The 27,534-nt window shown below is 43.0% G+C and overlaps 1 protein-coding gene across 2 annotated transcripts; it reads right to left on the bottom strand.

The window, feature by feature from the left end:
* Positions 1–207: 207 nt before the first annotated feature.
* On the bottom strand, positions 208–27,196 carry LOC141173120 (myocardin-like). 2 transcript variants are annotated; one of them, XM_073657759.1, is made up of 7 exons: positions 26,945–27,196; positions 26,667–26,832; positions 8,034–8,687; positions 3,653–3,790; positions 3,434–3,491; positions 1,866–1,952; positions 208–1,727 (listed from the first exon to the last, which is right to left on the bottom strand). In XM_073657759.1, exons 1-7 carry the CDS (start codon positions 27,175–27,177, stop codon positions 1,483–1,485), a joined length of 1,581 nt encoding a protein of 526 aa, XP_073513860.1. In that variant the 5' UTR covers positions 27,178–27,196; the 3' UTR covers positions 208–1,482. The 2 variants fall into 2 exon arrangements, with proteins under 2 accessions (XP_073513860.1, XP_073513859.1); XM_073657758.1 differs by having other exon boundaries at positions 208–1,952; positions 3,653–3,766.
* Between the last annotated feature and the right edge of the window lie 338 nt (positions 27,197–27,534).

The following is a 27,534-nucleotide window of genomic DNA, read 5'->3' as shown; positions in this document are numbered from 1 at the left end:
ACATAAAAAGCGCATTTTGGGCACACAGCCTAAGAGTAAGTCAACAAAAAAGGTACTTGTTTTATCAAAAGTTATTCAGGTACTCTAAAAGATATGTTTGCCACCTTTGGCAGCAAAAGTACAGTGCTTTCTTGAAGCATTTCCCTTTAAGGAGTTATCCCCCTATATGATTTTGAAACACATACATTTTTACGTTTTTCATGTTTCATCTCTAAACACTTGTCGTGAAGATACACCTATGGGATTTATCAATCAGATTTGGAACTGAAGCTACATGCCATCAGTTTACTGATGATCTGACATCTTTTGTGTTTTATCATTCTAATTAAGAAGTCATACTTAGAACCTTCATATAAAACAAAAACATATATAAAAGGGTATTGCACAATCTCTCATAGAGGAACAAATAGTAATGTAATTTCAGACCCTTTAGAAAGTAGATGGTATGAAAAATTTTCAGTTTGTTAGGCAGTCATGTTTTCATTCAGGTTCAATTGTAGGTAGAACTTTTTCAAAATTAAATGATGTTCTTAAAATGTTTAGTTATTTTTTTCCTGTTTGAATTAAAATGCATGAAACAATCAGCCATGGTTTGTAGATAAACCTATAATAACAGTGGATTCTTAATTGCTAAACATTTCTGTTTGGTGTTAGTGCAGCCAAAATACTGTCTAGAGGAAGCAGCTGTGACCAAGGCCATCCCATTCTCATTATCACATCTTTAGATTTGACTACTCATTGTACCTACTAACCAAAGCTAATGGAAAAAGAAAGATGATCGATCTTTTATTAGATGTGACAGAGTCAAATTTGGTGTCTGGTGTTCTTTTTATTGTTTATATTACCACTGCTCAACCATTAAGTTAATCAATCTGTTAATATTTAAGTCTGATGAGTCAAAAATGTTGGTAGATAAAATACTAGAACCATTGGGACTCCTAGGACCAAAATTGGAAGCAGATCCTGATGTAGTGCTTCTAGCCAGTCTAGTGGAGCAAAAGCAGCACTGGATGAAGAAGATGATGATGATGGTGACATATTGTTTTCCTGATGATCTGGAAAAGATGGCATTTCAATTTGATCTGGAGAAAAGACAGGCAAAAAACTATCCTGGCTTGAAAGTAAATCATAGTTTCCAGGCATAAAAAATTCTGAATTCCAGAACTTGGAATAACTGAGGGTGAATGAGAATCAATGCAACACTGAATCTGTTTCACAAAAAATTACCATTTTGGGCATCAAGTAAGGTAACCACAGATGCTAAACATTTTTGTTTAGTGTTAGTGCAGCCAAGATACTGTCTAAAGAAAGCAGCTTTGACCATGGCCATCCCATTCTCATCATCACGTGTCCTTACATTTGACTACACACTGCACCTTCTTACCGAGGCTAGCAAAAGCTACGGGTAAAAGAAAGATTGTTTTTCTTTTATTAGGTGTAACAGAGTGATATTTAGTGTCTGGTTTCGTTTTTATTTTCATATTACCATTGCTCAACCATTAAATCAATCATTCTGTTGATACTTAAGTCTGGTGAGTCGAAAATCTCAGTGGAGAAAATACTAGAACCAATAGGACTATTAGGACCGAAATTGGAAGCAGATCCTGATGTTAATGCTTCTAGCCAGTCAGCTGGATCAAAAGCAGTACTAGATGAAGAAGATGAAGATGATGATGGTGACATATTGTTTTCCTGATGATCTGGTGAAGATGGCATTTCAATTTGATCTGGAGAAAAGACAGATGAAAGACTATCTTGACCAGAAAGAAAATCATAATTCCCAGACACAGGAAATTCTAGGATTCCAGAACTGGGCATAATTGAAGGTGGCTCCATGCAACACTGAATCTGCTTCACAAAATTACCATTTTGGGCTGCAGGTGATGTATTTTGATGATTGATATCAGTATGTATGTTTTCCATTGAGATACCATCAACATGCATTAATTCATCTGCAAAATGAAAAGGAAAAACATTTAAATTTGTCAAAAGATATCCATCATTAAAGACTGCAAAACATAGATACATTTAAAGATGTTATTTGGACAGCTCAACCTTGAAAGCCTTGCTCCTCTGTATTACTTTGATAGCTCTTCATATTTGGTAGATATATTGAAGATTTTTATGCCATAAATGCATTCACACATGGGATGGCATTTTTTCAAAAAGTGCTCTTGTTATTTTGGGTAAAAAATATAAAATGAGGGGGTGAATAGAAATAATTTTATTTACTTTTATTGAAATCACTGGATTACAGGGACATTACACTGCAATACTTCTGTATTGCAGTGTATTGTCATTTTGAGCTTTTATCAAGCCCTCTATTGGGCAGTCATGAGAATCTATCTACAAGCCTACAAGCAGATGGAAATCCCTACTGCCTACTTCCTAAACTCCCAAGGATGTTTTTTAAATGTTCTGTTGATGGAAGGGTTTTCTATTGTCAATTTTTTTTGCATTATTTATTTACTTACACTTCCAATTCACATATAATGTTACTGTTCAATAGTCTTAGAAACTGGACACAGAGAGGGATGCGATGTTTACTTTGTGATTTATTGCTTCATTCTATGCATGAAGATAATAAAGCTGGTTGAGGCTGGATTAAGCAATAATGTATAGTCTTGGAGTGAAAGGTCTTTCTGTGCTAACCATAGTACCAAAAAGATGGTGATCCCAAAAATGATGATACTACTGTATGTGTGTACACTCCTCAACATTGAAATTGCAACATGAAGAAGGAAAAGTCATGGCGTTGCTTGTGTATGTATCTGGACTTGTCTCCCATCGTGCCCATCTGGGACATAATTGGTCGGAAATTGCAAAAGAAGCTGACAGCTGCAGATCTAAATGATTTGCATGACCAAGTGCACTCAATGTGGCAGAACATTCCTCAGACAAGCATTAATAACCTCATTAATAGCATTCCAATGCATATAAGTGCGGGGATACTTGATACTGCATGAATTGTTGCACGAGATGAGATGTTTTGAAAATTTAGCTTCCATTTTTTCAGCATTTGAATACTATTAACATGTTTATCGTTCCTGTGATTTTCATACTTTCACAACTTTTCCTTCTTACATATACTTATATATATTTTTATGCAAATTGAGATTGCACAAAAAGTTTGGTTTTCTCACCAATTATGGCCAGCTCCGCTAAAATGAGCAGAGCTTGGGCGGGATAGGAAGTGAAACCATAGCTCTTCTAATTCATGTTTACTGTCAGAAATCTTACTCCAGTCTCTGACTTGACACTTTTTAGATACACCTGACTCATTAAGAGGCATGCAAATTTTAAAGAATCAGGTGCCTCTGACTCCAACACGCCTCCTCGTCAGTAATGACGTGAATACCGCCAGTCTTGATGAATCAGGGCATAAGTGTTTTGTGGCTTTTATTTTGCATATGTAATTATTATAGATACCAACCTGTACATAATAATGGCTCATCTTCTAATATGTCATCAATTGACTGAGAAATGGCCATCTATAGAAAAAGAATATATTTAACATTTAGAGCATACCATTGGATTATGCATTACCGGTAATTGGGTTACATAAATAAATATTATGCTAATTGATATTGTGTTACATCAATTATCATGTTAATTAACACTGTGTCATATAAATTAATATTAATTAACATACCTGTGCTTTCTGTATGGCCTCTTGAAGTTCTTCCTCAAAGGACCGAGGCTTCTGAACAGGACTTTCTGGACTTTGTGTGATCTGCATTGGAAGCTCAAAGTCTTGGCCAATTACCTCACAAGTGGGAAGATGCAAAACCTGGGATATTATTATATTAATAACATGTTTTCATTAAGAAAAAAATAATAATTTGTTGCATGCAGACGCTTTAGAATTGCTAAGCTTTCTGTGATCTGCATGGGAAGTTTACAGAAGACCTATTAGAAAAAATCTACTTTCAGTAAAATATAAAATATGTACATAATTATGTATATTTGTTTACTTGCTTTAAATATATACTGTCTGCTTTGATGTGTATAACTACTTTTTAATGGATATCCAGTTCACCCATATGGAGTGAATGATAACATGCATACTGCTGTCAGGACTATAGTTTTACTTATAGTAACTTATAGTATAGTAACTATACTAAACTTTTCTAGTAAAGTAAAACAATGCGATAATCATGCCACAGTACTCAATATGTTCTCTTTGCTGTAAACTGGGCAGATAAGTCACTTGAGTACTGTGGAGTGACGGTGCCATTATGCATGCTGGGAGCTTCTGTTTCGGCTGTCTCTAATGGAGATTTTTAGCAGAAAGTTGGCAATTTGCATACCATGTGCTATGTACGTAAATCACATAAACAAATAATTTTTTAGTTAATTATATTTAGAAAAATATTTTGATCACATAAAAAGAAGGGGTGAATTTTGATGGTAGGTACTTTCTAATTATTGTCCTCATTTTTATAAATTATAGGGTGGACTATTCTTAGAGGACCCCTATTCCATTGTTTCCATCACTACTATTTTACTCCCCTGAAAAGTCCCCTGGTACTGTGGGGCAAAATGCGTTGGGTGGGAAAAATTTGTGACATATTTAGTGGGACAGGATCAAACTTGGGTACTGTTCTTGTCAGATTGGGAGACCTCACATGGGGCACAAGAGGGAGTTTATTAATACCTGTGTCATTATTGTAATTTCCTAAATTCATGGATGGCTCCTTCCAGATACAAAAAAGGGTGAGACTGAACCATTTTTATTATTTGCATTGGTATATTGCGCACCTTTTATTTATGCGTGATGATTGATAGTGCTATATTTTTTCTAGACCTGTTCGTACTCTAAGGCATAACCACCATTTTATTAATATTATCAAGAAAAGTTAGGTTTTGTCCTACCTTATATATCTACTCCTTGCTAGTTACCTATCTATTGATTGAACCCCCTTACCTTTGGTTACAGGGGACATGCTTCTTTGCTGTTTAAAGAGGTCATTCTTACAGTTAAAGGGAATCTGTCATCAGTAAATTAGACTCCAAAATAAACATATGTTTGTAAAACCCCTTTAATGCTTACTAAATGCATAACTATCATGTAGTATTCTGTTTGGAAATTATAGAGTAATCCATATCTGAAATTATAATTTGCAAGTGCAGTGGGCTGGCACTGTATTCCCAGCTCTCATGTCTGTCTCCGAATTATTGAGCAGGTTTGTCTCATCAGATGGGGCGATGCACATGTAGATTGCTAGCGAGAGTCAGCCTTTTGATTTGCACATGTGCAACCCCTCTAATGAGCCAGGCAGCTGCACAGGCCCTGAATCATTGCCCTGTACAGTGTCGATTTTAGGACATGATCAGATATCAAAATCAAACATCAGAATGATGAGGCTAAATACCCTGTTTGAGAACTGATTTTGATAAGTGATTCTGACAAGTGATTTTGACAAATGATTTGATGAGCGATTCTGATGAGCGATTCTGACAAGTGATTCTGACGAGTGATTTTGACGAGTGATTCTGGCGAGTGATTTTGGTGAGTGATTCTGACAAATGATTTTGACGAGTGATTTTGACAAGTGATTCTGACAAGTGATTCTGACAAGTGACTTTTACAACTGTAATAATAAAAAAAAAGTAACTGTTCACTGATGGGACTTGAACCCAAAATTCTGTGCCCCAAAACCAGTGCACTAACCACTGAAAGCCTAGGAGCTCTATTTGGTTATATGATTTTCAGTGCAAACTCGTCTAAAACTCATTGGGACGTGCACTAACCACTGAGCTATAAACTGAGTTGTGAAAGCCTAGGAGCTCTATTTGGTTATACGATTTTCAGTGCAAACTCATCTAAAACTCATTGGAAGGTATGCACAGACTGCAAGCAAGCCAAATTCAAATGATGTTTGATTTGATGTGTGAGTCTGATGTGTGACTTTCTTCAAACATCAGAATCAGAATCACAATGACTTTTAGTCACCCGGAGTATTTTCATGGTTGATCTCATAAGACAAGAAAAGCTATAAGCAACACTTGATTGGATAGCACAATGGTAAGGCAGCAGCCTCTGAAACTGCAGTGTTAAGAGTTCAAATCCTGATAGGAATAAGATTTTTTTTTTTTTTAATTATGACTATTTAGCACACAAGCTATAGGGGTGTTTTACTTTTAATATCTGACACTCTGATTATCATCCTGATGTGTTAAGAGTTTCAGACATGCTGTCTATTTGCATGGTAAATTACATAGCCAAAGTAAATTGGGAGGCAATAATTTACTACATATCTATTTCCAAGTGACTTTATATTTGCATGATTTCTTAAAGGGGTCTAATGATAAAATGTCTTTATTGTAAACTTTTATTTCCATGCACCCTAGTACTGGCAGCAAACTCCCAATTTACTTTTGCTATGTAATTTACCATGCAAATAGACAGCGTGTCTGAAACTCTTAACACATCAGGATGACAATCAGAGTGTCAGATATTAAAAGTAAAACACCCCTGTAGTTTGTGTGCTAAATAGCCATAATAAAAAAAATAATAATCTTACTCCTATCAGGATTTGAACTCTTAACAACGTAGTTTTAGAGACTGATGCCTTACCGTTGCGCTACCCAGTCAAGTCATACTAACTAATAGCATTTCTTGTCTTATGAGATCAACCATGAAAATACTCAGGGTGACTAAAAGTAATTGTGATTCTGATTCTGATGTTTGAAGAAAGTCACACATCAGACTCACACATCAAAATCAAACATTATTTGAATTTGGCTTGCTTGCAGTCTGTTCATAAGTCCCAACGAGTTTTAGACAAGTTTGCACTGAAAATCATATAACCAAATAGAACTCCTAGGTTTTAATAACTGAGTTTATAGCTTAGTGGTTAGGGCACTGGCTATGGGATGCAGAATTTTGGGCTCAAGTCATATCAGCGAACAGTTACTTTTTTTTTTTATTACAGTTGTAAAAGTCACTTGTTAAAGTCATTCGTCAGAATCACTCGTCAAAATCACTGTTAGAATCACTCATTAAAACTCGTCAAAATCACTTGTCAGAATCGCTCAACAAAATCACTCAACAAAATCACTCAACAAAATCACTTGTCAGAATCAATAATCAAAATCACTCATCAAAATCACTCATCAAAATCACTTGTCAGAATCACTCATCAAAATCACTCATCAAAATCTCTTGTCAGAATCACTTATCAAAATCACTCGTCAAAATCTCTCATCAAAATCACTTGTCAGAATCACTTGTCAGAATCACTCATTAAAATCACTCTTCAAAATCACTTGTCAGAATCACTCGTCAGAATCACTCGTCAAAATCACTTGTCAGAATCACTCATCAAAATCACTTGTCTGAATCACTTATCAAAATCAGTTCTCAGACAGGGTATTTAGCCTCAAACTGACAGCATTCTGATGTTTGATTTTGATATCTGATCATGTCCTAAAATGGACACTGTAGCCCTGGCCTTTATCAATAGGGAAGGTGGTGCATGTGCAGATTGTTAGACCGGCTGCCTCAATGTCATCAGGAGCTTACTGTGGGTGTGCCGCCTCGCCTGATGAGATGATAAAGGACAGTGATTTAGGGCCTACGGAGAATCTTGGAATAAGGAAGAGTGACCTATCAGTCAAGGATTGAAGGCTGACAATGGGCAGGGAAATAGGAGACAGGTATGAGAGCTGGAATTTCACTGTCCACCCACTGCACCTGCGATTACAATTTCAGAGGTGGATTGCTCTACTATTTCAAAACTACATACTAAAAGAAAGGTATGCATTTAATAAGTATTAAAGAGCCTCTACATGGCTTTAATAAGGGATCTAATTTCCTGATGACAAGTTCCCTTTAAAAAAATTTTACTGAAAATTTTTTGAGATAAAATTTGATGCCATTTAACGTCATAAAAAACTTGACTGCACTGAGAAAAAAAAACGATGTCGTCTATTTTTATTCATTTCATGCTTTTCTACTACTCAATATTACATATATATAATTACTGTATGTAAATGATTTTCTACAGGACTATTAAAACTGTACTTACCATATAGCTTTCATTAACATCCGCACTCATCAGTTGCTCCTGCACAGGGGGCCCTAATTCAGGGCTGTCACTGTTGAGACCATATAGATATTGTGAGTCTTCGGTTTTTGCTTTAGCACAACAAAGTGTCACAGATTCATCTATTTCTGTTTTAATAGATATCCTGGCATTCAACTTGTCATTCTTTCTTCTGTTTTTTAATCGTTTGTGCATTTCTAATTCTACTCGAAGGTCTTCTGCCTGCTTTTGTTCTTGGAGTAATTTCCACGTCAGATTTTCAATCACTTTCTGCTTCTCAAGAAGAACTTGGTCATCATCAATTCCCTGCATTGCCATTTCTTTGTCTTGAATTATTGTCTGTGTATCAGAACTCTCCACAACAGTGCAAATTGTTTCAGATGTCAGATTCTCAGTATAAGATGATGATGGGGAGTTTTGAAATGTGCAAAGGGCGGTGGAGCTAGTCTCTCGTATTGATTGATTTTGTAGTGAAGGTATTTCAATTACTGGAGTTAACAAGCCCGCACTTTGAATGGGGGCTGGAATGGTCTTTGTTCGGGGGATCTGGTACGGCCTAAGGCGTTCCAGTAAAGCTGGCTTTGTTCCTGACACAGGTAGTCCTCTCTTTCTTAGATGTTGGCGTAATTCGGAAACCTTTCAAAGTTAATTATACAAACAAATTTTAAACATTAATCTTGTCTCTCTTATTTGTTAATTTAGTAATTAGGTGATAAATATTTATTATCTTTTAGGGTATCTATGCTTTCATATAGCTTATCAGAATACAATGTCATATGTGTTTGTGAGAAATCACACTATTTCTGGTCATGACATGCATCCTACATATTTAACTAGTGTTACTCTCTGCATGCTCTACCATTTGAAATAGACTCTGAGCTAGTGAGTAGTGTTGAGCCACCTCCGTAGTGTTCGGGTTCGGTTCGTCGAACACCAGGATGTTCGAGGAACTGTTCGTCGAACTGTTCGTGGAACACCTTAGAACACCGTCGAACACCGTTAAAACCAATGGCAGGCAAACAAAAACACATAGAAAACAACTTCAAAGGTGTCCAAAAGCTGACAAACTGCTCAGAAGACACTCTCTTTAAAAAAGCCGGCCGGCAAATTCAGCAGCGGCATACACCGCTACCCGACAATTTAGACAAGAAGGAATAGAGCATCATACATAGATTAGATAGATAGAAACATGTCAGTCACACATATAAGAAGCACAGTGACAGTGTTGGTTACTGCACTTGTCATTTAGTGTAAAGGATTTATTAAAAAAAATATTAGTGTTTTCATGCACCGTCTCTTTAAAAAAGCCGGCCGGCAATTCAGCAGCGGTACCCGACAATTTAGAACAGAAAGAATAGAGCTTCACACATAGATTAGATAGATAGAAACATGTCAGTAACATATATAATAAGTACAGTGACAGTGTTGCTTACTGTACTTGTCATTTAGTGTAAAGGATTTATTTAAAAAAATAATAGTGTTTTCATGCACCGTCTCTTTAAAAAAGCCGGCCGGCAATTCAGCATCTGTACCCGACAATTTAGAACAGAAAGATAGAGCATCACACATAGATTAGATAGATAGAAACATGTCAGTCAGATATATAATAAGTACAGTGATAGTGTTGATTACTGTACTTGTCATTTAGTGTTAAAATAAAGGATTTATTAAAAAAAAAATTAGCGTGGGGTTCCCCGTAATTTTAGTCTCTAACGGAGGTTAAGCAGACGGCTGGGGCAGATGTTTGAAGCCTGGGAAGGGGGTAATACCCACGGAGCTACCCATATCAACCCCCAGCTGAATACCTAGCCTTTACTAGCTATTAAAATGGGGGACCCCCCAAAAAAATGACATGCGGTCCCCCCTATTTTAATAGCTAGCAAAGGCTAGGCAGACAGCTGGGGGCTGATATTAATAGCTCAGGAAGGGTGCCATGAATATTGGCCCCCTCCCAGGCTAGAAACACCAGCCGTCAGCCGCCCCAGAAATGGCGCATCCATAGGATGCGCCAATTCTGGCACTTAGCCTCGCTCTTCCCACTGCCCTGTAGAGGTGGCAGTGGGGTAATAGGGCTGGGGTTGATGTCAGCTTATAATGCCAGCTGACATCAAGCCCAGGTTAGTAATGGAGAGGCGTCTATAAGACATCCCCATTACTAACCCCATAGTGAAAGTTAAAAAAAACACAAACACCCAGAAAAAAGTCCTTTAATTGAAATAAACACACAATTCTTTATTGTTCTAAATTAAACCATACTTACCGTCAAGCCCATTCCAGCTGAAGCCAACGATCTCTTGCAATAAAAATAAAATAATAAACCAACATCATCCTTACCTTTCGATGGTTCCGAGGACAGCTCCAGCTCTGCTACATCGAGATGACAGGCTGGACCGCAGCAGAACGCTGCCATCCAGCCTGTCAACCCGCAGACACTGAGAAGAGCAAGCTTGCTTGCGCTCCTCAGTGTCTCGCTGTGACGGCATCCAGATGAGCCGAGGTCATGTCCAATGAACTCGGCTCACCTCATGCACGTCACTGACAGCGTGGGAAAATTCTCATGCACTCAGCGCTTCAGCGTGAGAATTTTCCCACGCTGTCAGTGACGTGCATGAGGTGAGCTGAGATCATTGGACATGAACTCACCTCATGCACGTCACTGACAGCGTGGGAAAATTCTCACGCTGAAGCGCTGAGTGCTGGAGAATTCTCCCACGCTGTCAGTGACGTGCATGAGGTGAGCTCATGTCCAATGAACTCAGCTCAACTCATGCACGTCACTAACAGCGTGGGAAAATTCTCCTGCACTCAGCGCTTCAGCGTGAGAATTTTCCCACGCTGTCAGTGACGTGCATGAGCTGAGTTCATGTCCAATGATCTCAGCTCACCTCATGCACGTCACTGACAGCGTGGGAGAATTCTCACGCTGAAGCGCTGAGTGCAGGAGAATTTTCCCACGCTGTCAGTGACGTGCATGAGGTGAGCTGAGTTCATTGGACATGAGCTCACCTCATGCACGTCACTGACAGCGTGGGAGAATTCTCCTGCACTTAGCGCTTCAGCGTGAGAAAAAAAGGCCTTCCCTATATTGTTGTGTCCGGCCAGGTACAAATAGGCAGCTGGTGGTTGGGGGCAGCCCGTTCCTGCCTGCTGTACCTGGCTGGACACAAATATAGTGCGAAGCCCCACTTCAATTTTTTTAAATTATTTCAGGAAATTCATGAAATAATTAAAAAAAAATTGACGTGGGGCTTCGCACTATATTTGTGTCCAGTCAGGTACAGCAGGCAGGAACGGGCTGCCCCCAACCACCAGCTGCCTATTTGTACCTGACCGGACACAACAATATAGGGAAGCCCTTTTTTTTTAAATTATTTCATGAAATAATTAAAAAAAAATTGACGTCGGGCTTCGCACTATATTTGTGTGAAGCCAGGTACAGCAGGCAGGAACGGGCTGCCCCCAACCAACAGCTGCCTATTTGTATCTGGCCGGACACAACAATGTAGGGAAGCCCTTTTTTTCTTAATTATTTCATGAAATAATTTAAAGAAAATTGACGTGGGGCTTCGCCCTGTTTTTGTGTCCAGCCAGGTACAACTAGGCTGCTGGGGGCTGGAATCCGCAGCGCAGGGAGGCCCAAGCTTTCTGGGCCACCCCCGCTGCAAATTGCAGTCCGCAGCCACCCCGGAAAATGGCGCGTTCATTGAAGCGCCATCTTCTGGCGCTGTACCCAACTCATCCAGGGCCCTGGTGCGGTGGCTCACTGGGTAATAAAGGGGTTAGGGCCAGCTTGGCATTATCAGCTGGCCCTAAGCCCGAAATTCATGGGGTCACGCCAATATTAGACATGACCACCATGAATTTCTAGTAAAGTATTTAAAAAAAACACAACGCCCAGAAAAAAGTCCTTTAATTGAAATAAACACACAATTCTTTATTGTTCTAAATTAAACCATGCTTACCGTCACGCCCAATCCAGCTGAAGCCAACGATCTCCTGAAATAAAAGAAAAATAATAAAGCAACATCATCCTTACCTTTCCATGGTTCCCATGACAGCTTCAGCTCTGCTACATCGAGATGACAGGCTGGACCGCAGCAGAACGCTGCCATCCAGCCTGTCATCCCGCAGACACTGAGAAGCGCAGGCTTGCTTGCGCTCCACAGTGTCTCTCTGTGAGGGCATCCAGATGAGCCGAGTTAATGTCCAATGAACTCGGCTCACCTCATGCACGTCACTGACAGCGTGGGAAAATTCTCCTGCACTCAGCGCTTCAGCGTGGGAGAATTCTCACGCTGAAGCGCTGAGTGCAGGAGAATTTTCCCACGCTGTCAGTGACGTGCATGAGGTGAGCTGAGTTCATTGGACATGAGCTCACCTCATGCACGTCACTGACAGCGTGGGAGAATTCTCCTGAGTTCATTGGACATGAGCTCGGCTCATCTGGATGCCGTCACAGAGAGACGCTGAGGAGCGCAAGCAAGCCTGCGCTTCTCAGTGTCTGCGGGATGACAGGCTGGATGGCAGCTTTCTGCTGCGGTCCAGCCTGTCATCTCGATGTAGCAGAGCTGAAGCTGTCGTGGGAACCATGGAAAGGTAAGGATTATGTTGCTTTATTATTTTTCTTTTATTGCAGGGAATCGTTGGCTTCAGCTGGAATGGGCGGGATTGTAACTATGGTTTAATTTAGAACAATAAAGAATTGTGTCTTTATTTCAATTAAAGGACTTTATTCTGGGTTTTTGTGTTTTTTTTTAACTTTGACTATGGGGTTAGTAATGGGGGTGTCTTATAGACGCCTCTCCATTACTAACCTGGGCTTGATGTCAGCTGGCATTATAAGCTGACATCAACCCCAGCCCTATTACCCCACTGCCACCGCTACAGGGCAGTGGGAAGAGCGAGGCTAAGTGCCAGAATTGGCGCATCCTATGGATGTGCCATTTCTGGGACGGCTGGTGTTTCTAGCCTGGGAGGGGGCCAATATTCATGGCACCCTTCCTGGGCTATTAATATCAGCCCCCAGCTGTCTGCCTGGCCTTTGCTAGCTATTAAAATAGGGGGGACCCCACGTCAATTTTTTTGGGGTCCCCCATTTTAATAGCTAGTAAAGGCTAGGCATTCAGCTGGGGGCTGATATTAGTAACCTGGGAAGCTCCGTGGGTATTATCCCTTCCCAGGCTTCAAACATCTGCCCCAGCTGTCTGCTTAACCTCCGCTAGAGCCTAAAATTACGGGGAACCCCACGCCAATTTTTTTAAAATAAATCCTTTATTTTAACACTAAATGACAAGTACAGTAATCAACACTGTCACTGTACTTCATATATATGTGACTGACATGTTTCTATCTATCTAATCTATGTGTGATTCTCTATTCTTTCTGTTCTAAATTGTCGGGTACCGCTGCTGAATTGCCGGCCGGCTTTTTTAAAGAGACGGTGCATGAAAACACTAATATTTTTTTTAATAAATCCTTTACACTAAATGGCAAGTACAGTAATCAACACTGTCACTGTCCTTCTTATATATGTGACTGACATGTTTCTATCTATCTAATCTATGTGTGATTCTCTATTCCTTCCATTCTAAATTGTCGGGTACCGCTGCTGAATTGCCGGCCGGCTTTTTTAAAGAGACGGTGCATGAAAACACTAATATATTTTTTTAATAAATCCTTTACACTAAATGACAAGTACAGTAAGCAACACTGTCACTGTACTTCTTATATATGTGACTGACATGTTTCTATCTATCTAATCTATGTGTAAAGCTCTATTCTTTCGGTTCTAATTTGTCGGGTACCGGTGTAAGCCGCTGCTGAATTGCCGGCTTTTCATGTTTCACTGTGAGCACAGTTCCCATCGATTTGGGCAATCACTCTAATGCCACAACCACCATGGCTGTGGCATTACAGTGAGTGGCAGACAATCCCTGCATGATTGGTGCTCTAAATAGCGCCAGACATGCAGGACACGCTTTTGGTGCACGAACAGTTATCGAACATAACCTCAAACAGCCGAATTTTTTGCAAATCGTTCGGGTTCGTCAAACAACTCGAACACCGCCCAAAACAGCTCGAATTTGAGATTGGCGAACAGTTCTAGTCAAACACCGCTCATCTCTACTAGTGAGTGGAGACCAGCAGCTATAATGTCTCCTCCCATAAACAACACACACAGAATGACTGCCAGATTGCTACTCTTCTTTTCTTAGGTAGCACACACATAAAGAAGCAGCACAGGAATGTAACTGATCAACTGTGAATCCAGCACTGGGATACGGTAAACTGCAGCAGGATCTGTGTCTGACTGTTCTGGCTCTTCTCTCCTTCTTACCACCTGTGCCCTTTCCATTGACTTCAATCAATATGATCAGTAATCTGGCAGTCTTCTTGTCTTGAGAAAAACAGATTTCATCTATTTTTTTTAGAGTGAATAATGAGTTCAGGAGGCAGGGAAAGGGGGAAAATGGGCTCATGAGTGGAGAGAGAAGTTAATTTCTCTGATAAAATATATGATAAAGCTTCTTATATTTGCTTGCACTATAAGTTTAATTTATGTCAAATTTGTTGAAAGTATATTTTTTTATTCATATCAAGGAAGCTTACTGCAAGTGGACTTATACAGATTAATCAAAACTAGTCAAACTGTAAATTTTTATACATTTTGCTTTGCATATATAGATCAATGTAAATAATAAGGAAGTAGTCCATATGTTTTTTTCTACAATGTTAGTGTACTGTATATCATGTCCCCTCTTTTTGATTGTAACTTGGTACCCATTTGGCCCTGGCATTTTTATTTAGCAGGGGACTACTATCTTGTCTGTTCACTGTGGGTGCCATTCTGGTGGAGGTATGTAGACTAGAGTTAAGGGGTCTTAGCCTGGAAGTAAGGGTATTTTGGGCTGCTGGGTTGCCCATCTACAGTACAGACCAAAAGTTTGGACACACCTTCTCATTTAAAGATTTTTCTGTATTTTCATGACTTTGAAAATTGTGCATTCACACTGAAGGCATCAAAACTATGAATTAACACATGTGGAATTATATACTTAACAAAAAAGTGTGAAACAACTGAAAATATGTCTTATATTCTAGGTTCTTCAAAGTAGCCACCTTTTGCGTTGATGACTGCTTTGCACACTCTTGGCATTCTCTTGATGAGCTTCAAGAGGTAGTCACCGGAAATGGTTTTCACTTCACAGGTGTGCCCTGTCACGTTTAATGAGTGGGATTTTTTTGCCTTATAAATGGGGTTGGGACCATAAGTTGTGTTGTGCAGAAGTCAGGTGGATATACAGCTGATAGTCCTACTGAATAGACTGTTAGAATTTGTATTATGGCAAGAAAAAAGCAGCTAAGTAAAGAAAAACGAGTGGCCATCATTACTTTAAGAAATGAAGGTCAGTCAGTGCGGAAAATTGGGAAAACTTTGAAAGTGTCCCCAAGTGCAGTTGCAAAAACCATCAAGCGCTACAAAGAAACTGGCTCACATAAGGACCGCCCCAGGAAAGGAAGACCAAGAGTCACCTCTGCTTCTGAGGATAAGCTTATCCGAGTCACCAGCCTCAGAAATCGCAGGTTAACAGCAGCTCAGATTAGAGACCAGGTCAATGCCACACAGAGTTCTAGCAGCAGACACATCTCTACAACAACTGTAAAGAGGAGACTTTGTGCAGCAGGCCTTCATGGTAAAATAGCTGCTAGGAAACCACTGCTAGGGACAGGCAACAAGCAGAAGAGACTTGTTTGGGCTAAAGAACACAAGGAATGGACATTAGACCAGTGGAAATCTGTGCTTTGGTCTGACGAGTCCAAATTTGAAATCTCTGGTATCAACCACGTGTCTTTGTGCGACACTACAAAGGTGAACGGATGGACTCTACATGCCTGGTTCCCACTGTGAAGCAAGGAGGAGGAGGTGTGATGGTGTGGGGGTGCTTTGCTGGTGACGCTGTTGGGGATTTATTCAAAATTGAAGGCATACTGAACCAGCATGACTGCTACAGCATATTGCAGCGGCATGCTATTCCATCCAGTTTGCGTTTAGTTGGACCATCATTTATTTTTCAACAGGAAAATGACCCCAAACACACCTCCAGGCTGTGTAAGGGCTATTTGACCAAGAAGGAGAGTGATGGGGTGCTCCCCCAGATGACCTGGCCTCCACAGTCACCAGACCTAAACCCATTCGAGTTGGTTTGGGGTGAGCAGGACCGCAGAGTGAAGGCAAAAGGGCCAACAAGCGCTAAGCATCTCTGGGAACTCCTTCAAGATCATTGGAAGACCATTTTCGGTGACTACCTCTTGAAGCTCATCAAGAGAATGCCAAGAGTGTGCAAAGCAGTCATCAAAGCAAAAGGTGGCAGCTTTGAAGAACCTAGAATATAAGACATGTTTTCAGTTGTTTCACACTTTTTTGTTAAGTATATAATTCCACATGTGTTTATTCATAGTTTTGATGCCTCCAGTGTGAATGTACAATTTTCAAAGTCATTAAAATTCAGAAAAATCTTTAAATGAGGTGTGTCCAAACTTTTGGTCTGTAGTGTATTTGCAGTGTTATAGGGATGGCAGTTTCAGTGCAATTATATATTAAATCAGTTAAATTAGAGACTAGTGATGAGCGAGCACTAAAATGCTCAGGTACTTTTTGCTCGGGTCGAGGACATTGGAATACTCGGGTGCTCGACCTGAGCAACGAGCCCAATGTAAGTCTATGGTAAACTCGAGCATTTTTCAGGCGGCTCCCCCCGGCGGTCTGCAGAGGGCCTAAAAATTGCCCAAATCGATGGGAACAGTGCTCAAATGACAGGGGAACAGCATGGGGAAGACCTCTGGAAGCATCTCTGACTCCTAGATCACTGCTGTCAACAACGTTGTCAGAGTATTATGCCATTTTTACGGACTCACAATAAAACATACAAAAATGAAACCAAAATGGATTTTCCTGGGAAATATGTTAAGGAACAACCTTTCCAGGGTAATGACTTGTATATAAGGCAAAATAAATAACCAAAAACAAAAATATTCCTCCACAACTCGGGCTATGTTCACACATAGTGTTTTTGATGCGTTTTTGCACTTTTTCATTGCTTTCAACCAAGACAAATACATTCACTGGGAAATGTCATTTTAACATTTTACAACCTTATCTGGCCATGTGGTGTGTGACACATCATCAGACACATGCAAACAGTGTTGAAAAGACATGGGAACAGCATAGGGAAGACCTCTGGAAGCATCTCTGACTCCCAGGTCACTGCCTAAAAGTGTGCACATCATAAGTTATCCTTGGCGCATGCGAAGATGCCTCCCGCCATGCACATGTTGTTGCAGACTTGCAACAATCACCGTCCACATCCTTGTCCCAGTGCAGCATTCAGTTGTCACTACCCCATTCCTTGGAATGCAAGCGCAAGTATGCAGCCAGCCACCCACCAACCCGCAGGCTGCAATACTATACTGCCAAATTTTTGACAACTGCTTGCACTTGAAATGTGGCCTTTTAGGCTCATGGAAGCGGAAGATTTTGATAGCCTCATGCCGGTGGCGGCCGGGTGTCCATACTTGGTCCCAAGCCGCCACTGTTTCTCCCGGTGTCGTCTCCGCCTTCCACAAGTACGGGTCCCACAACATTACCCGTGCCCTCTCCAGTGCACTTACTGGGAATGACCGCCTAACCACAAACACGTGGATAGGTGAATGTGGCCAGGGATGGTATGGAGCCAGTCCACAGCTTTATTTGCTGAGTTGTATTTCACCACAGCCATATTCTTTAGCTTGGTGAAAGGACTTGGGAAACCATATCTACCCAGCTGTCACTTCTCCCAGTAAATCCTCTAAAGCTGCTTTCTTTTGAAATGTGGCCTTTTAGGCTCGTGGAGGCGGAAGCTTTTCATAACCTCATGCTGGCGGCGGTCGGGTGTCCATACTTGGTCCCCAGCCGCCACTGCTTCTCCCATTGTTGTCTCCGCCTTACACAAGCACGGGTCCCACAACATTACCCGTGCCCTCCTCAGTGCACTTACTGGGAAGGACCGCCTAACCACAAACACGTGGACAGGTGAATGTGGCCAGGGATGGTTTGGAGCCAGTCCACTGCTATTTCACCACAACCATATTCTTTAGCTCGGTGAAAGGACTGGCATAGAGGGAAACCGTATCTACTCTGGGTGTCATTTCTTCCAGGAAGTCCCCTAAAGCAGCTTTTGCAGAAGCAATGGCAGCCCGACCAACATCAGCTCGCACTTTTCGGTAGTGCTTTGACCCCACAAACATCTTTCTTTGCGCATTTATTTTCATGACTACAGAGTTGTGCAATGGCCTGATATGCAATCCGGTTGGAGAAATAACATACACAAGCACGTCCGATGTACATTAAAATAACAGCCATAGAGTGTCCGGGAACCTTCCTCCATACTTTTCTTAGCCAGGGCTGCTTTTCGGCAGGGTTGGACGGACCCACCAGAAAACCGGAGACTCCTCCGGTGGGCCCTGGCTTCTCCTTCTGGAGAGTTCACAGTGCCGTGGTGGGGCCATGATGATGATAGAGGCCACCATCTGTTTAGTTTTCTGTTACTTGGAATGCAAGCGCAAGTATGCAGCCAGCCACCCACCCACCCAAAGGCTGCAATACTAAACTGCCAGATTTATGGGCAGCAGCTTGCACTTGAAACGGGGCCTTTTAGGCTCATGGAGGCGGAAGCTTTTCACAGCCTCATGCCGGCGGCTGCCACTATTTCTCCCGGTATCGTCTCCGCCTTCCACAAGCACGGGTCCCACAACATTACCCGTGCCCTCCCCAGTGAACTTACTGGGAAGGAACGCCTACCCACAAACACGTGGTCAAGTAAATGTGGCCAGGGACGGTACGGAGCCAGTCCACAGCTTTTTTTGCTGAGTTGTATTTCACCACAGCCATATTCTTTAGCTTTGTGAAAGGACTTGGGAAACAATATCTACTTCAGCTGTGATTTCTCCCAGGAAGTCTTCTAAAGCTGCTTTCACTTGAAATGTGGCCTTTTAGGCTCGTGGAGGCAGAAGCTTTTCACAACCTCATGCCTTGTGTCCATGCTCGGTACCCAGCCTCCACTATTTCTCGCGGTGTTGTCTCGGGCTTCTACAAGCGTGGGTCCCTGAACATTACTGCTGGTACTTTTCTGTGGGAATATGCTTGCCACCTACCAGCCTGGAATATTTCCAGTAAACTATGGTACGACGTCATGGTATTAGCACTGCCCCCAGTACCAGTAGCGAAGCCTTCCCCAATTTCCTTCTCAGGAATTTTATTTGGTAGACTGAGTGGCTGCCCAAATACATTAGTTTTTCACAAAGGAGCTGAAGATAGAGTGGCAGTAGGTGAAAGTTTCTCCTGACAGTTAAATATCAGAGGGTGAACAGCAGCACATTGGATCAGAGGTTAGCACTGAAGCCTTGCTGCGCTGGGATCCTGAGTTCAAATCCCAGCAAGGACAACATCTGAAAGGATTTTGTATGTTCTCTCCGTGTTTGCGTGGGTTTCCACCTCAGTAAAAAAGCAGCCATAGAGTGTCGGGGAACCTTCCCACACACTTTTCTTAGCCAGGACTGCTTCTCGGCAGGGTTGGACAGTCCCACCAGAGAATCCTCTCGTATGCCCTGGCTTCTACATCAGGAGAGTTCATGATAGCGCTAACTTTGCAGCTACTATGGGGCTCTTGAGCGGGGGAGAAAGGTGAGCCCTCAGAATCAATTCCTCTGGTGGGCCCAATGTTTTTCAATCTGAAACAGCTTCTCAGTGGGACTTGTATTTCCCCACAGCCATATTCTTCAGCTCGGTGAAAGGACAGGCATAGAGGGAAATCGTAACTACTCGTGCTGTCATTTCTCCGTCACCAGGTTCCGCCCATTGTCACACACGACCATGCCTGGCTGTATGTTCAGTGGTGAGAGCCACAAATCAAGCTGCTGTGTTAGAGCTTGCAACAACTCTGCAGAGCTGGGCGGTTTGTCACCTAAGCATAAAGCATGTTATCTTCAGCATAGCCAGTTGCCGCTTGGCCAGCGCAGTGCTGCAGTGCTTTCAGCTTGTGACTGATGTGGTCATTTCGGAGATGGAGGAGGAGGTGCAGGAGCTGAACAATGTGATTACTTTGATGTTACATTGGCGACTTTGTTTTTATACAAAAGAAAGATCCTACTGTTTTTTTTTTTTACGTTATTTTTTAAGGCAATTGCATTCACCGGGAAATGTCATTTTAACATTTTACAATCTTATCTGGCAATGTGGTGTGTGACACATCATCAGACACATCTTGTTTCATTAATGATGGAGGTGTAGCGCCCCGAGGGTTCGGCCGCTACAGGGGTATTGCACCTCTGCCAGAGGTGTGGCATTCCACTCCCGGGGTGAAGTACAGTGAGAGGAGAAGACAGGGAGCGGAGGCTCTGTAGGAGCTCTGCTCAAAGGCGGGCCTAGGGTGAAGGCCGGAGCCTGGGAGGAGAAGGAGAAGTAGGCCTGGAGAAGAGGCCGAGGGAAGAAGGAGAAGAAGGAACAGGAAAGGAGGAGGAGTGACAGAGAAACAGAAGGGCTCAGAAACAAGAAGGCAGAAGGGACCCTAAGGACCCAGGAAATTACGGGTGACGGGTCAGGCAAGAAAAGGGTACCAGATCCCAAATTGGTGGAGGCAAATAATTCTCAGCCAAGAACCGGAGGTCGTGATCATCACTTGGTGCGACCCCCTGCTAAACCTTGCTAGGAAGGCACCATATAGGATAGCAGGAAACGGGGCCCACGTTTACCCGCATAGATCCGCGGCAGCTGGACAAAAGCTTGGTCACTGGTGGGGCACGAGCCAGAGGAAGGATAGAAGGGAGTCCTGTGCCATACTCCAGAATTGCCTGGGGGTTTACTGAGCCCCTCACCTGGTGGACGCAGCACAGCTTGGGCAGTCACTACCTGTACAGAAGTGGCTTGGAGTATACGAACTGTGAGTAAAAGACCCTGGACTGCAACATGTTGTCTTTGTGCTTTTTACTTCGCCAGCACTAACGGTACTAGGACTCCCTGCACCATCACCCCCACCATCTACTACACTGCCCTGGGGCTACACTCTTCCCGTGGGGAGTTATCCGATCTCAGCTGCACACACCATCAGCCTCAGGGGACTGCCTTGCAGCAGCGGTTCATAATAGCCGCAATCCACAGGTGACGTAGTCGGACATTACCTAAAACATATAAAAGACTGCCACTGGTCTGACCACCCTGAGCCACGGGACCGGGTCGCCACTACTACTCCCAGCATTGCCCTGAAGCCCGGTCCCGAGTGCCCCGCGGCCCAGGGGGCGAGTCAGAGGGACTCTGAAAGACACATAGAGCAGGGCCACAGTAACGAGTACGACATGTTCGCATTAGAAAGGCGAGAGTCTGCTATACAGTTATAGGGTATGCAGTGAGTCCAACGGCTGACCAAATTTAGGAGAAACTCCACTAAGAAATTAAAGACACATAGAGCAGGGCCACAGTAACAACAAATTCCCATTAGAAAGGAAAGAGTCTGCTATACAGTTATAGGGTATGCAGTGAGTCCAACGGCTGACCAAATTTAGGAAAAACCGCACTAAGAAATTGAAGACACATAGAGCATGGCCACAGTAATGACAAAGCGGGCCTCCTATACTTGTAATACCCGTGCACTAAGTGTATGGGCTGACAAACATTTACCCATGGGGGGGTATACATGAATATACTATATAAAAAAATTTTTTACGGGCATCATAAACACCCTATAAAAAATTATGTGGGTGTTGCATCACGGACCACGGTCACCCTGGTGATATGGTGGTGGAGGATGAGAAGAAGGAGGAAGACAAGGTCAAATAGCCAAAATCAGGAAGCGTATACCCATGTGTGGGTGTGAAAAGTTGCATGGGAATACACCTCCCAAGAAAAGACACTGGATTTGAGTTTATGTTACGCTGCTGTCATTCGGTGGTGTTGAAAAGTCTGTCCCAATCCAGCCCTTGTTCATTTTTATAAGTCAGCCTGTCAGCATTTTCAGTTGACAGGCGGATGCGATTATCAGTTATAATTCCACTAGCTGCACTAAAAACCCGCTCTGATTAAACTCTGGTGGCAGGGCAGGCCAGGACCTCCAAGGCATAGAGAGCCATTTCATTCCAATAATTATAAAGCACAGCGGAATCACAGAGGACATTGGTACGGTCAGCAAGGTACTCCCTCAGCATCTTCCCAAACTTTGCACTCCTTGTGAGAGTACCCCGCGCCTCACGGCCTGTGAAATGGGAGGGTCTGAGAAAACTCTCCCAGAACTTTGACAGTGTTCCCCTGCCTCTGCTGGATTGAAGTTGTGTTTCTCTTGCCTGTACTCCTTGGTTGTCCAACAAAGTGTGCCCTCTGCCGCCAGCGTTTTCAGATGGGAATTTTTTTAATAGTTCTGCAACAAGGGCCTTCTGGTACAGCCCCATTTTTGTAGACCTGTCCGCCTCAGGAATAAGAGATATAAAGTTCTCCTTGTAGCGTGGGTCTAGAAGTGTCACCAACCAGTAATGACTGTCACCCAAAATTTTGAGAACGCGAGGGTCATGGGAAAGGCAGCGTAACATAAACTCAGCCATGCGTGCCAGACTGGTAACAGGCAAGATTTCCGTGTCCTCACCAAGAGGATGGCTGACCATGCTCTCCTCCTCCTTCCTCCTCTCTCTCCTCTTGCCATCCACGCTGAACAGACGGTATGACAGCTGTGCAGGTCGTACCATCTATAGTGCATGAAACTAGCTCCTGTCCTTCCTCCTCCTCCTCTTCCTCATTGTCACCCAATCCAAGTTGGGTTGAGATGAGGCTTGGCTGTGTGTAATCACCCTGTATGGTTCCTTGCTCCATCTCATCCTGCTCCACCTGCAATGCATCCTCTTTGATTGTGAACAGAGAGCATTTCAAAAGACAGAGAAGCGGAATGGTGACGCTAATTATGGCGTCATCGCCGCTCACCATCTTGGTGGAGTCCTCAAAGTTTTGGAGGATGGTACATATGTCTGACATCCATGTCCACTCCTGATGTCTTATGTGTGGAGTCTAAACTGAATACCGATGACCTTGTTGATGCTGGTACTCAACAACTGCCCTCTTCTGCTCACAAATCCTTCCCAATATTTGCAGTGTAGAGTTTCAACGTGTGGGGACATCACACACCAGTCTGTGAGCCGGAAGCTGAAAATGCTGTTGAAACACGACAAGGGTGGCGGAAGCTCTAGCTGACTTTCTAAAATGGGTGCACAGGTGGTGTACTTTAAGAAGCAGATCCGGCAGCTCCGGGTAGGCTTTGAGAAACTGCTGAACCATGAGGTTAAGCACATGGGCCAGGCATGGTACGTGTGTGAACTCACCTCGCCACACAGCCCTCAGAGCCGCCACCAGGTTCCAGCCATTGTCACATGCGACTATGCCTGGCTTTAGGTTCAGCAGTGTGAGACACATATCTGCCTGCTCTTTCAGAGCTATCCACAACTCTTCAGCATTGTGTGGTTTGTTACCTAAGCATATTAGCTTCAGCACAGCCTGTTGCCGTTTAGCCGAGGAAGTGCTGCAGTGCTTCCAGCTTGTGACTGATGTGGTCATTTTGGAGATGCAGGCTGAAGGGGAGGAGGAGGCTGAGGAGGATGAGGCGCAGGAGCTGCAGACCGTGGGGGCAACCCTGATTGACCTAGGGCCTGCAATCCTTGGCGTCGGGAGGAAGTGTTCCGTCCCAAGGTCCAACTGGGTCCCGGCTTCCACTATGTTAACCCAGTGTGCCGTCAGTGAGATGTACCATCCCTGCCCACAAGCACTTGTCCATATGTCCGTGGTTAGGTGGACTTTCCCGGTAACTGCGTTCTTGAGGGCATGGCTAATGCTTTGAGACACATGCTTGTGTAATGTGGGGACGGCACACCGGGAGAAATAGTGGCAGCTGGGGACCGAGAACCGAGGGACGGCCGCCACCATCAGGTTGCAGAATGCTTCAGTCTCCACAAGCCCAAAAGGCAACATTTTGAGAGCAAGCAGTCGTGAAATGTGAGAATTTAGTAGTGTGGCTTGTGGGGCGTTGGCTGCATATTTGCGCTTGCGTTCCAAGGACTGGAGTATGGACAACTGAATGCTGTGCTGGGACAAGGACATGGATGTGCTTCCTGATGCTGCTACTTGAGAGTGCACAAAGACAGGTGCAGGACAGGAGGCTTCTTCGCATGCACCATGGACAGGGGATTGGCTTGCATGCACAACAGCGGAAGAAGCAATGGTGCCACCTGCAGACACTGTTCCTGGACCCTGGGGTTCGGCCCACAAAGTTGGGTGATTTGCTGCCATGTGCCTGATCATGCTGGTGGTTGTCAGGCTGGTCGTTTTGCCACCCCTGCTGATGCTGGCCTGGCAGGTGGTGCAAATGACCATTTTGGGGTTATCGGCAGAGTCTTTAAAAAACAACCAGACTCAGGAAGACCTAACAGTTGTACTGGCAACTTCCTTTGTGTTGGTGTTACTGGGAACGGTTGCCTGCCTTCTGTCTGCAGCCACCACATTGCTTCTTCCTGCCTGTTGGGGTCCTCTGCCTCCCTCCCCTGTGTGCTTCTGTCCTCACTCTGCATATCCTCCTGCCAGGTTGGGTCAGTTACTATATCATCCACCACCCCGTCTTCCACTTCCGCACCCTGGTCCTCCTCGTGACTTTCTGACAATTGTGTCTCATCATTGTCCACCTCTTTTGACGCTTTCCCACCGTCGCCTTCGTGTGACCATGGCGGCTCAAATATTTGGGCATCACTACACACGATCTCCTCTTGCCCCGCTTCAAGTGGACCAGGCGAGAGGCCCAAATCTATAAATGGAAAAGTGAACAGCTCTTCAGAGTGTCCAAGTGTGGGATCAGTTGTCTCGGGGCACTTGGCATGGTGGGAGGAAAGAGGATCAGGGTGAGGAATATGCGATCCAGACTCATGGCTACTGAGACTTGACAGTGTGGAAGACAGTGTGGTGGTGGTGGCTAAGTGACTGGAAGCATTATCCGCTATCCAACCAACAACCTTTTGACACTGCTCTGGGTTCAATTGTGGTGTGCTGCGGTCCCCTAGGAATTGGGACAGGAAGGTGAAGCTAGAAGATGTGGGTGTTTGTTGTGGCACAATTTCAGCTTGCCCATGGCCTTGTCCTCAGCCTCTGCATGCACCATCTGCATGCAGTTCCCCGTCCCTTGCCACGTGCCTTGCCCATTTTAAATGGAGGACAGTATCTTCCACACTCACTACAAATGACTGAGTTTGGAGCAAACATATATGTGATCCGTGTGATGGAGAAAACAGAGTTTTAAATACCTGGCCTGTAGGTAAGTAGTTTGAACAGCAAACTGGTGTGAATTGCTTCACTGACACACTGAAAGAATTTTTTAATGGAGGCCAGAAATGGCAGTATTTTCTGAAAACGTATATGTGATCCGTTTGACGGAGAAAACACTGTTTTAAATAGCTGGATTTCTAGCGCTGTAATATGGAAAGGACCTGGCTGTATTCTGCAGTGCCAACAAACAAATGGCGCAGAAAAACAGTGTTCTCTGGATTGCTTTTTAAGCAAATAATGAGGATTAAGATCCAAAAAAGAGTATTCCTGGCCCCTGAGACCTGGGCCTTTGTATAGAAATATCTAACAGCAGCAGAAGGCAGAATTGGAATGGAGCCTCTTGTACTATATGCACTGCGGTCTGCTATATACACTGCCTGCATGCCTATATACACTGCCTGCCTGATATCTCAGATGGATTAGTTAGTCCTCAAAAGGACTGTTTGTTAAGATGGATATGTGTATTGTATGGTTTTTCTCCTTACACTACCTAATACACAAGCAAATCTCTCCCTGACGCAGCAGCACCTCTCCCTACTCTGCCTGATTCCAGAGTGACTGTGACGAGCACAGCAGCACCAAGTCTGATATAGACCTGATGACGCTGTGCGGCCAGCCAATCACTGTAATGCCACAACCACCATGGCTGCGGCATTACAATGAGTGGCATGCAATCCCAGCAGGGAGGGGACCCGACATGCAGCGAGGGGACCCGAGCTCCCGCCGAGCAACCCCGGAAATACTCGGCAAGCGCCGAGCATCTTGAGCCGTGAGATGCTCGGGCGAGCACTAAGCAGTAGCGAGCATGCTCACTCATTACCATTAGAGACCTTTTTAATAGATGGCACAATACTGTGGCAGTAGGTTATACAGTTTAATCATATTAATAATGTATACTATGAACCCCATTTTCATTTTATAGAAAAAGTTAAGCTGCAATAGATTTACTATTCATCATATTATTGCAAGGTATTTGTCTTTTTTGTACAATGTTGGTGTATTTATTTCATATCAGTTTCCTTTCTTAACATAAACTTACAATGGTTGGATATGTCAGTAGACAAATTCAACTACATCCGGTGCCAAAAATAAAATTTAAACTAGCAGACACTGTATAACCACAGTTTGGGATCTGTGACCATTTATCCACTAGATATCAATGTACAAGTGAGTAAATTGTTTAATATTACATAAGATAATAGATAATTTAAAGCAGAAAGAAAAATTATCTTCACACTTACTGTGAGATCATCCAAGTTTGCTGGCAACACCTCTGGTTTCAAAGTAGAGTTTGTGGATGAATTGGACACTGGTGTCATGGCCGTGCTAGGTGCAGATGAGAGATTTATGGTGGGTGCACCAGCTTGCGTAGTGCCTGTAAAGCTGATCACCTGTTCAGCTGAGATACTAAAGCAAATTGAGAAAAAAAAATATTTGAATTAAATTGTGTATAGGAAATTATTGTAAACACACATTCTGAGCCATTCAGAAATGTCCTTATTTTTCAATTAGGATATACCTAGTTGTCAGAGGGTGAACTGTTTGAACACAAAAGGTTTGGTTTTGTTGCTGGTTGAGGATCTGCAACTGGAGGAATATCTGTTGCTGTTGCAGCAACCGAGAATAGGCTGCATCCATTGCAACCGGGGATCTGTCTGCCTTTTGGTCTGGTGGAATGTATTGATGATACTTGAGTTTCTTCACCTTGGGTTTAGAATCTTTTGGCTTTTTTTGCCTTTGGCTTTTTCCCATGTCAGATGACTTCACTGGAACCTTAATTAACAATATGATAATGTAATTATTTTTGAGAAAGCATAGTTCTTATTTTAGTTCTCCTAAGACAGCTATTAATAATGTCACTGATAGCAGCCAAGGCATGTAAGTGTATGTACTTTTGCACATGGCATGCATTTGATACTGAATAAATCGAGATGTTTTGGAAATTTTGTGTCTTTTTTTCATAATTTCATAATCATTTATGCGTCTATCATTCCTTTAATTTCCATAATTCCAGGACTTTTCCGTCTTATGTTGCAATTTCAATGTTGAGGAGTGTATTATAATGTACATACTGTACATACATTATCCAATCACTATATAGTCACTTTA

The sequence above is a fragment of the Phyllobates terribilis genome, unplaced genomic scaffold, assembly GCF_046119375.1.
Source record: "Phyllobates terribilis strain yellow unplaced genomic scaffold, ASM4611937v1 Scaffold_12__6_contigs__length_324123572, whole genome shotgun sequence".
Classification (NCBI taxonomy): domain Eukaryota; kingdom Metazoa; phylum Chordata; class Amphibia; order Anura; family Dendrobatidae; genus Phyllobates; species Phyllobates terribilis.
The sequence above is the reverse complement of the archived record's forward strand: the minus strand, read 5'-3'. Positions and strand labels throughout refer to the sequence as shown.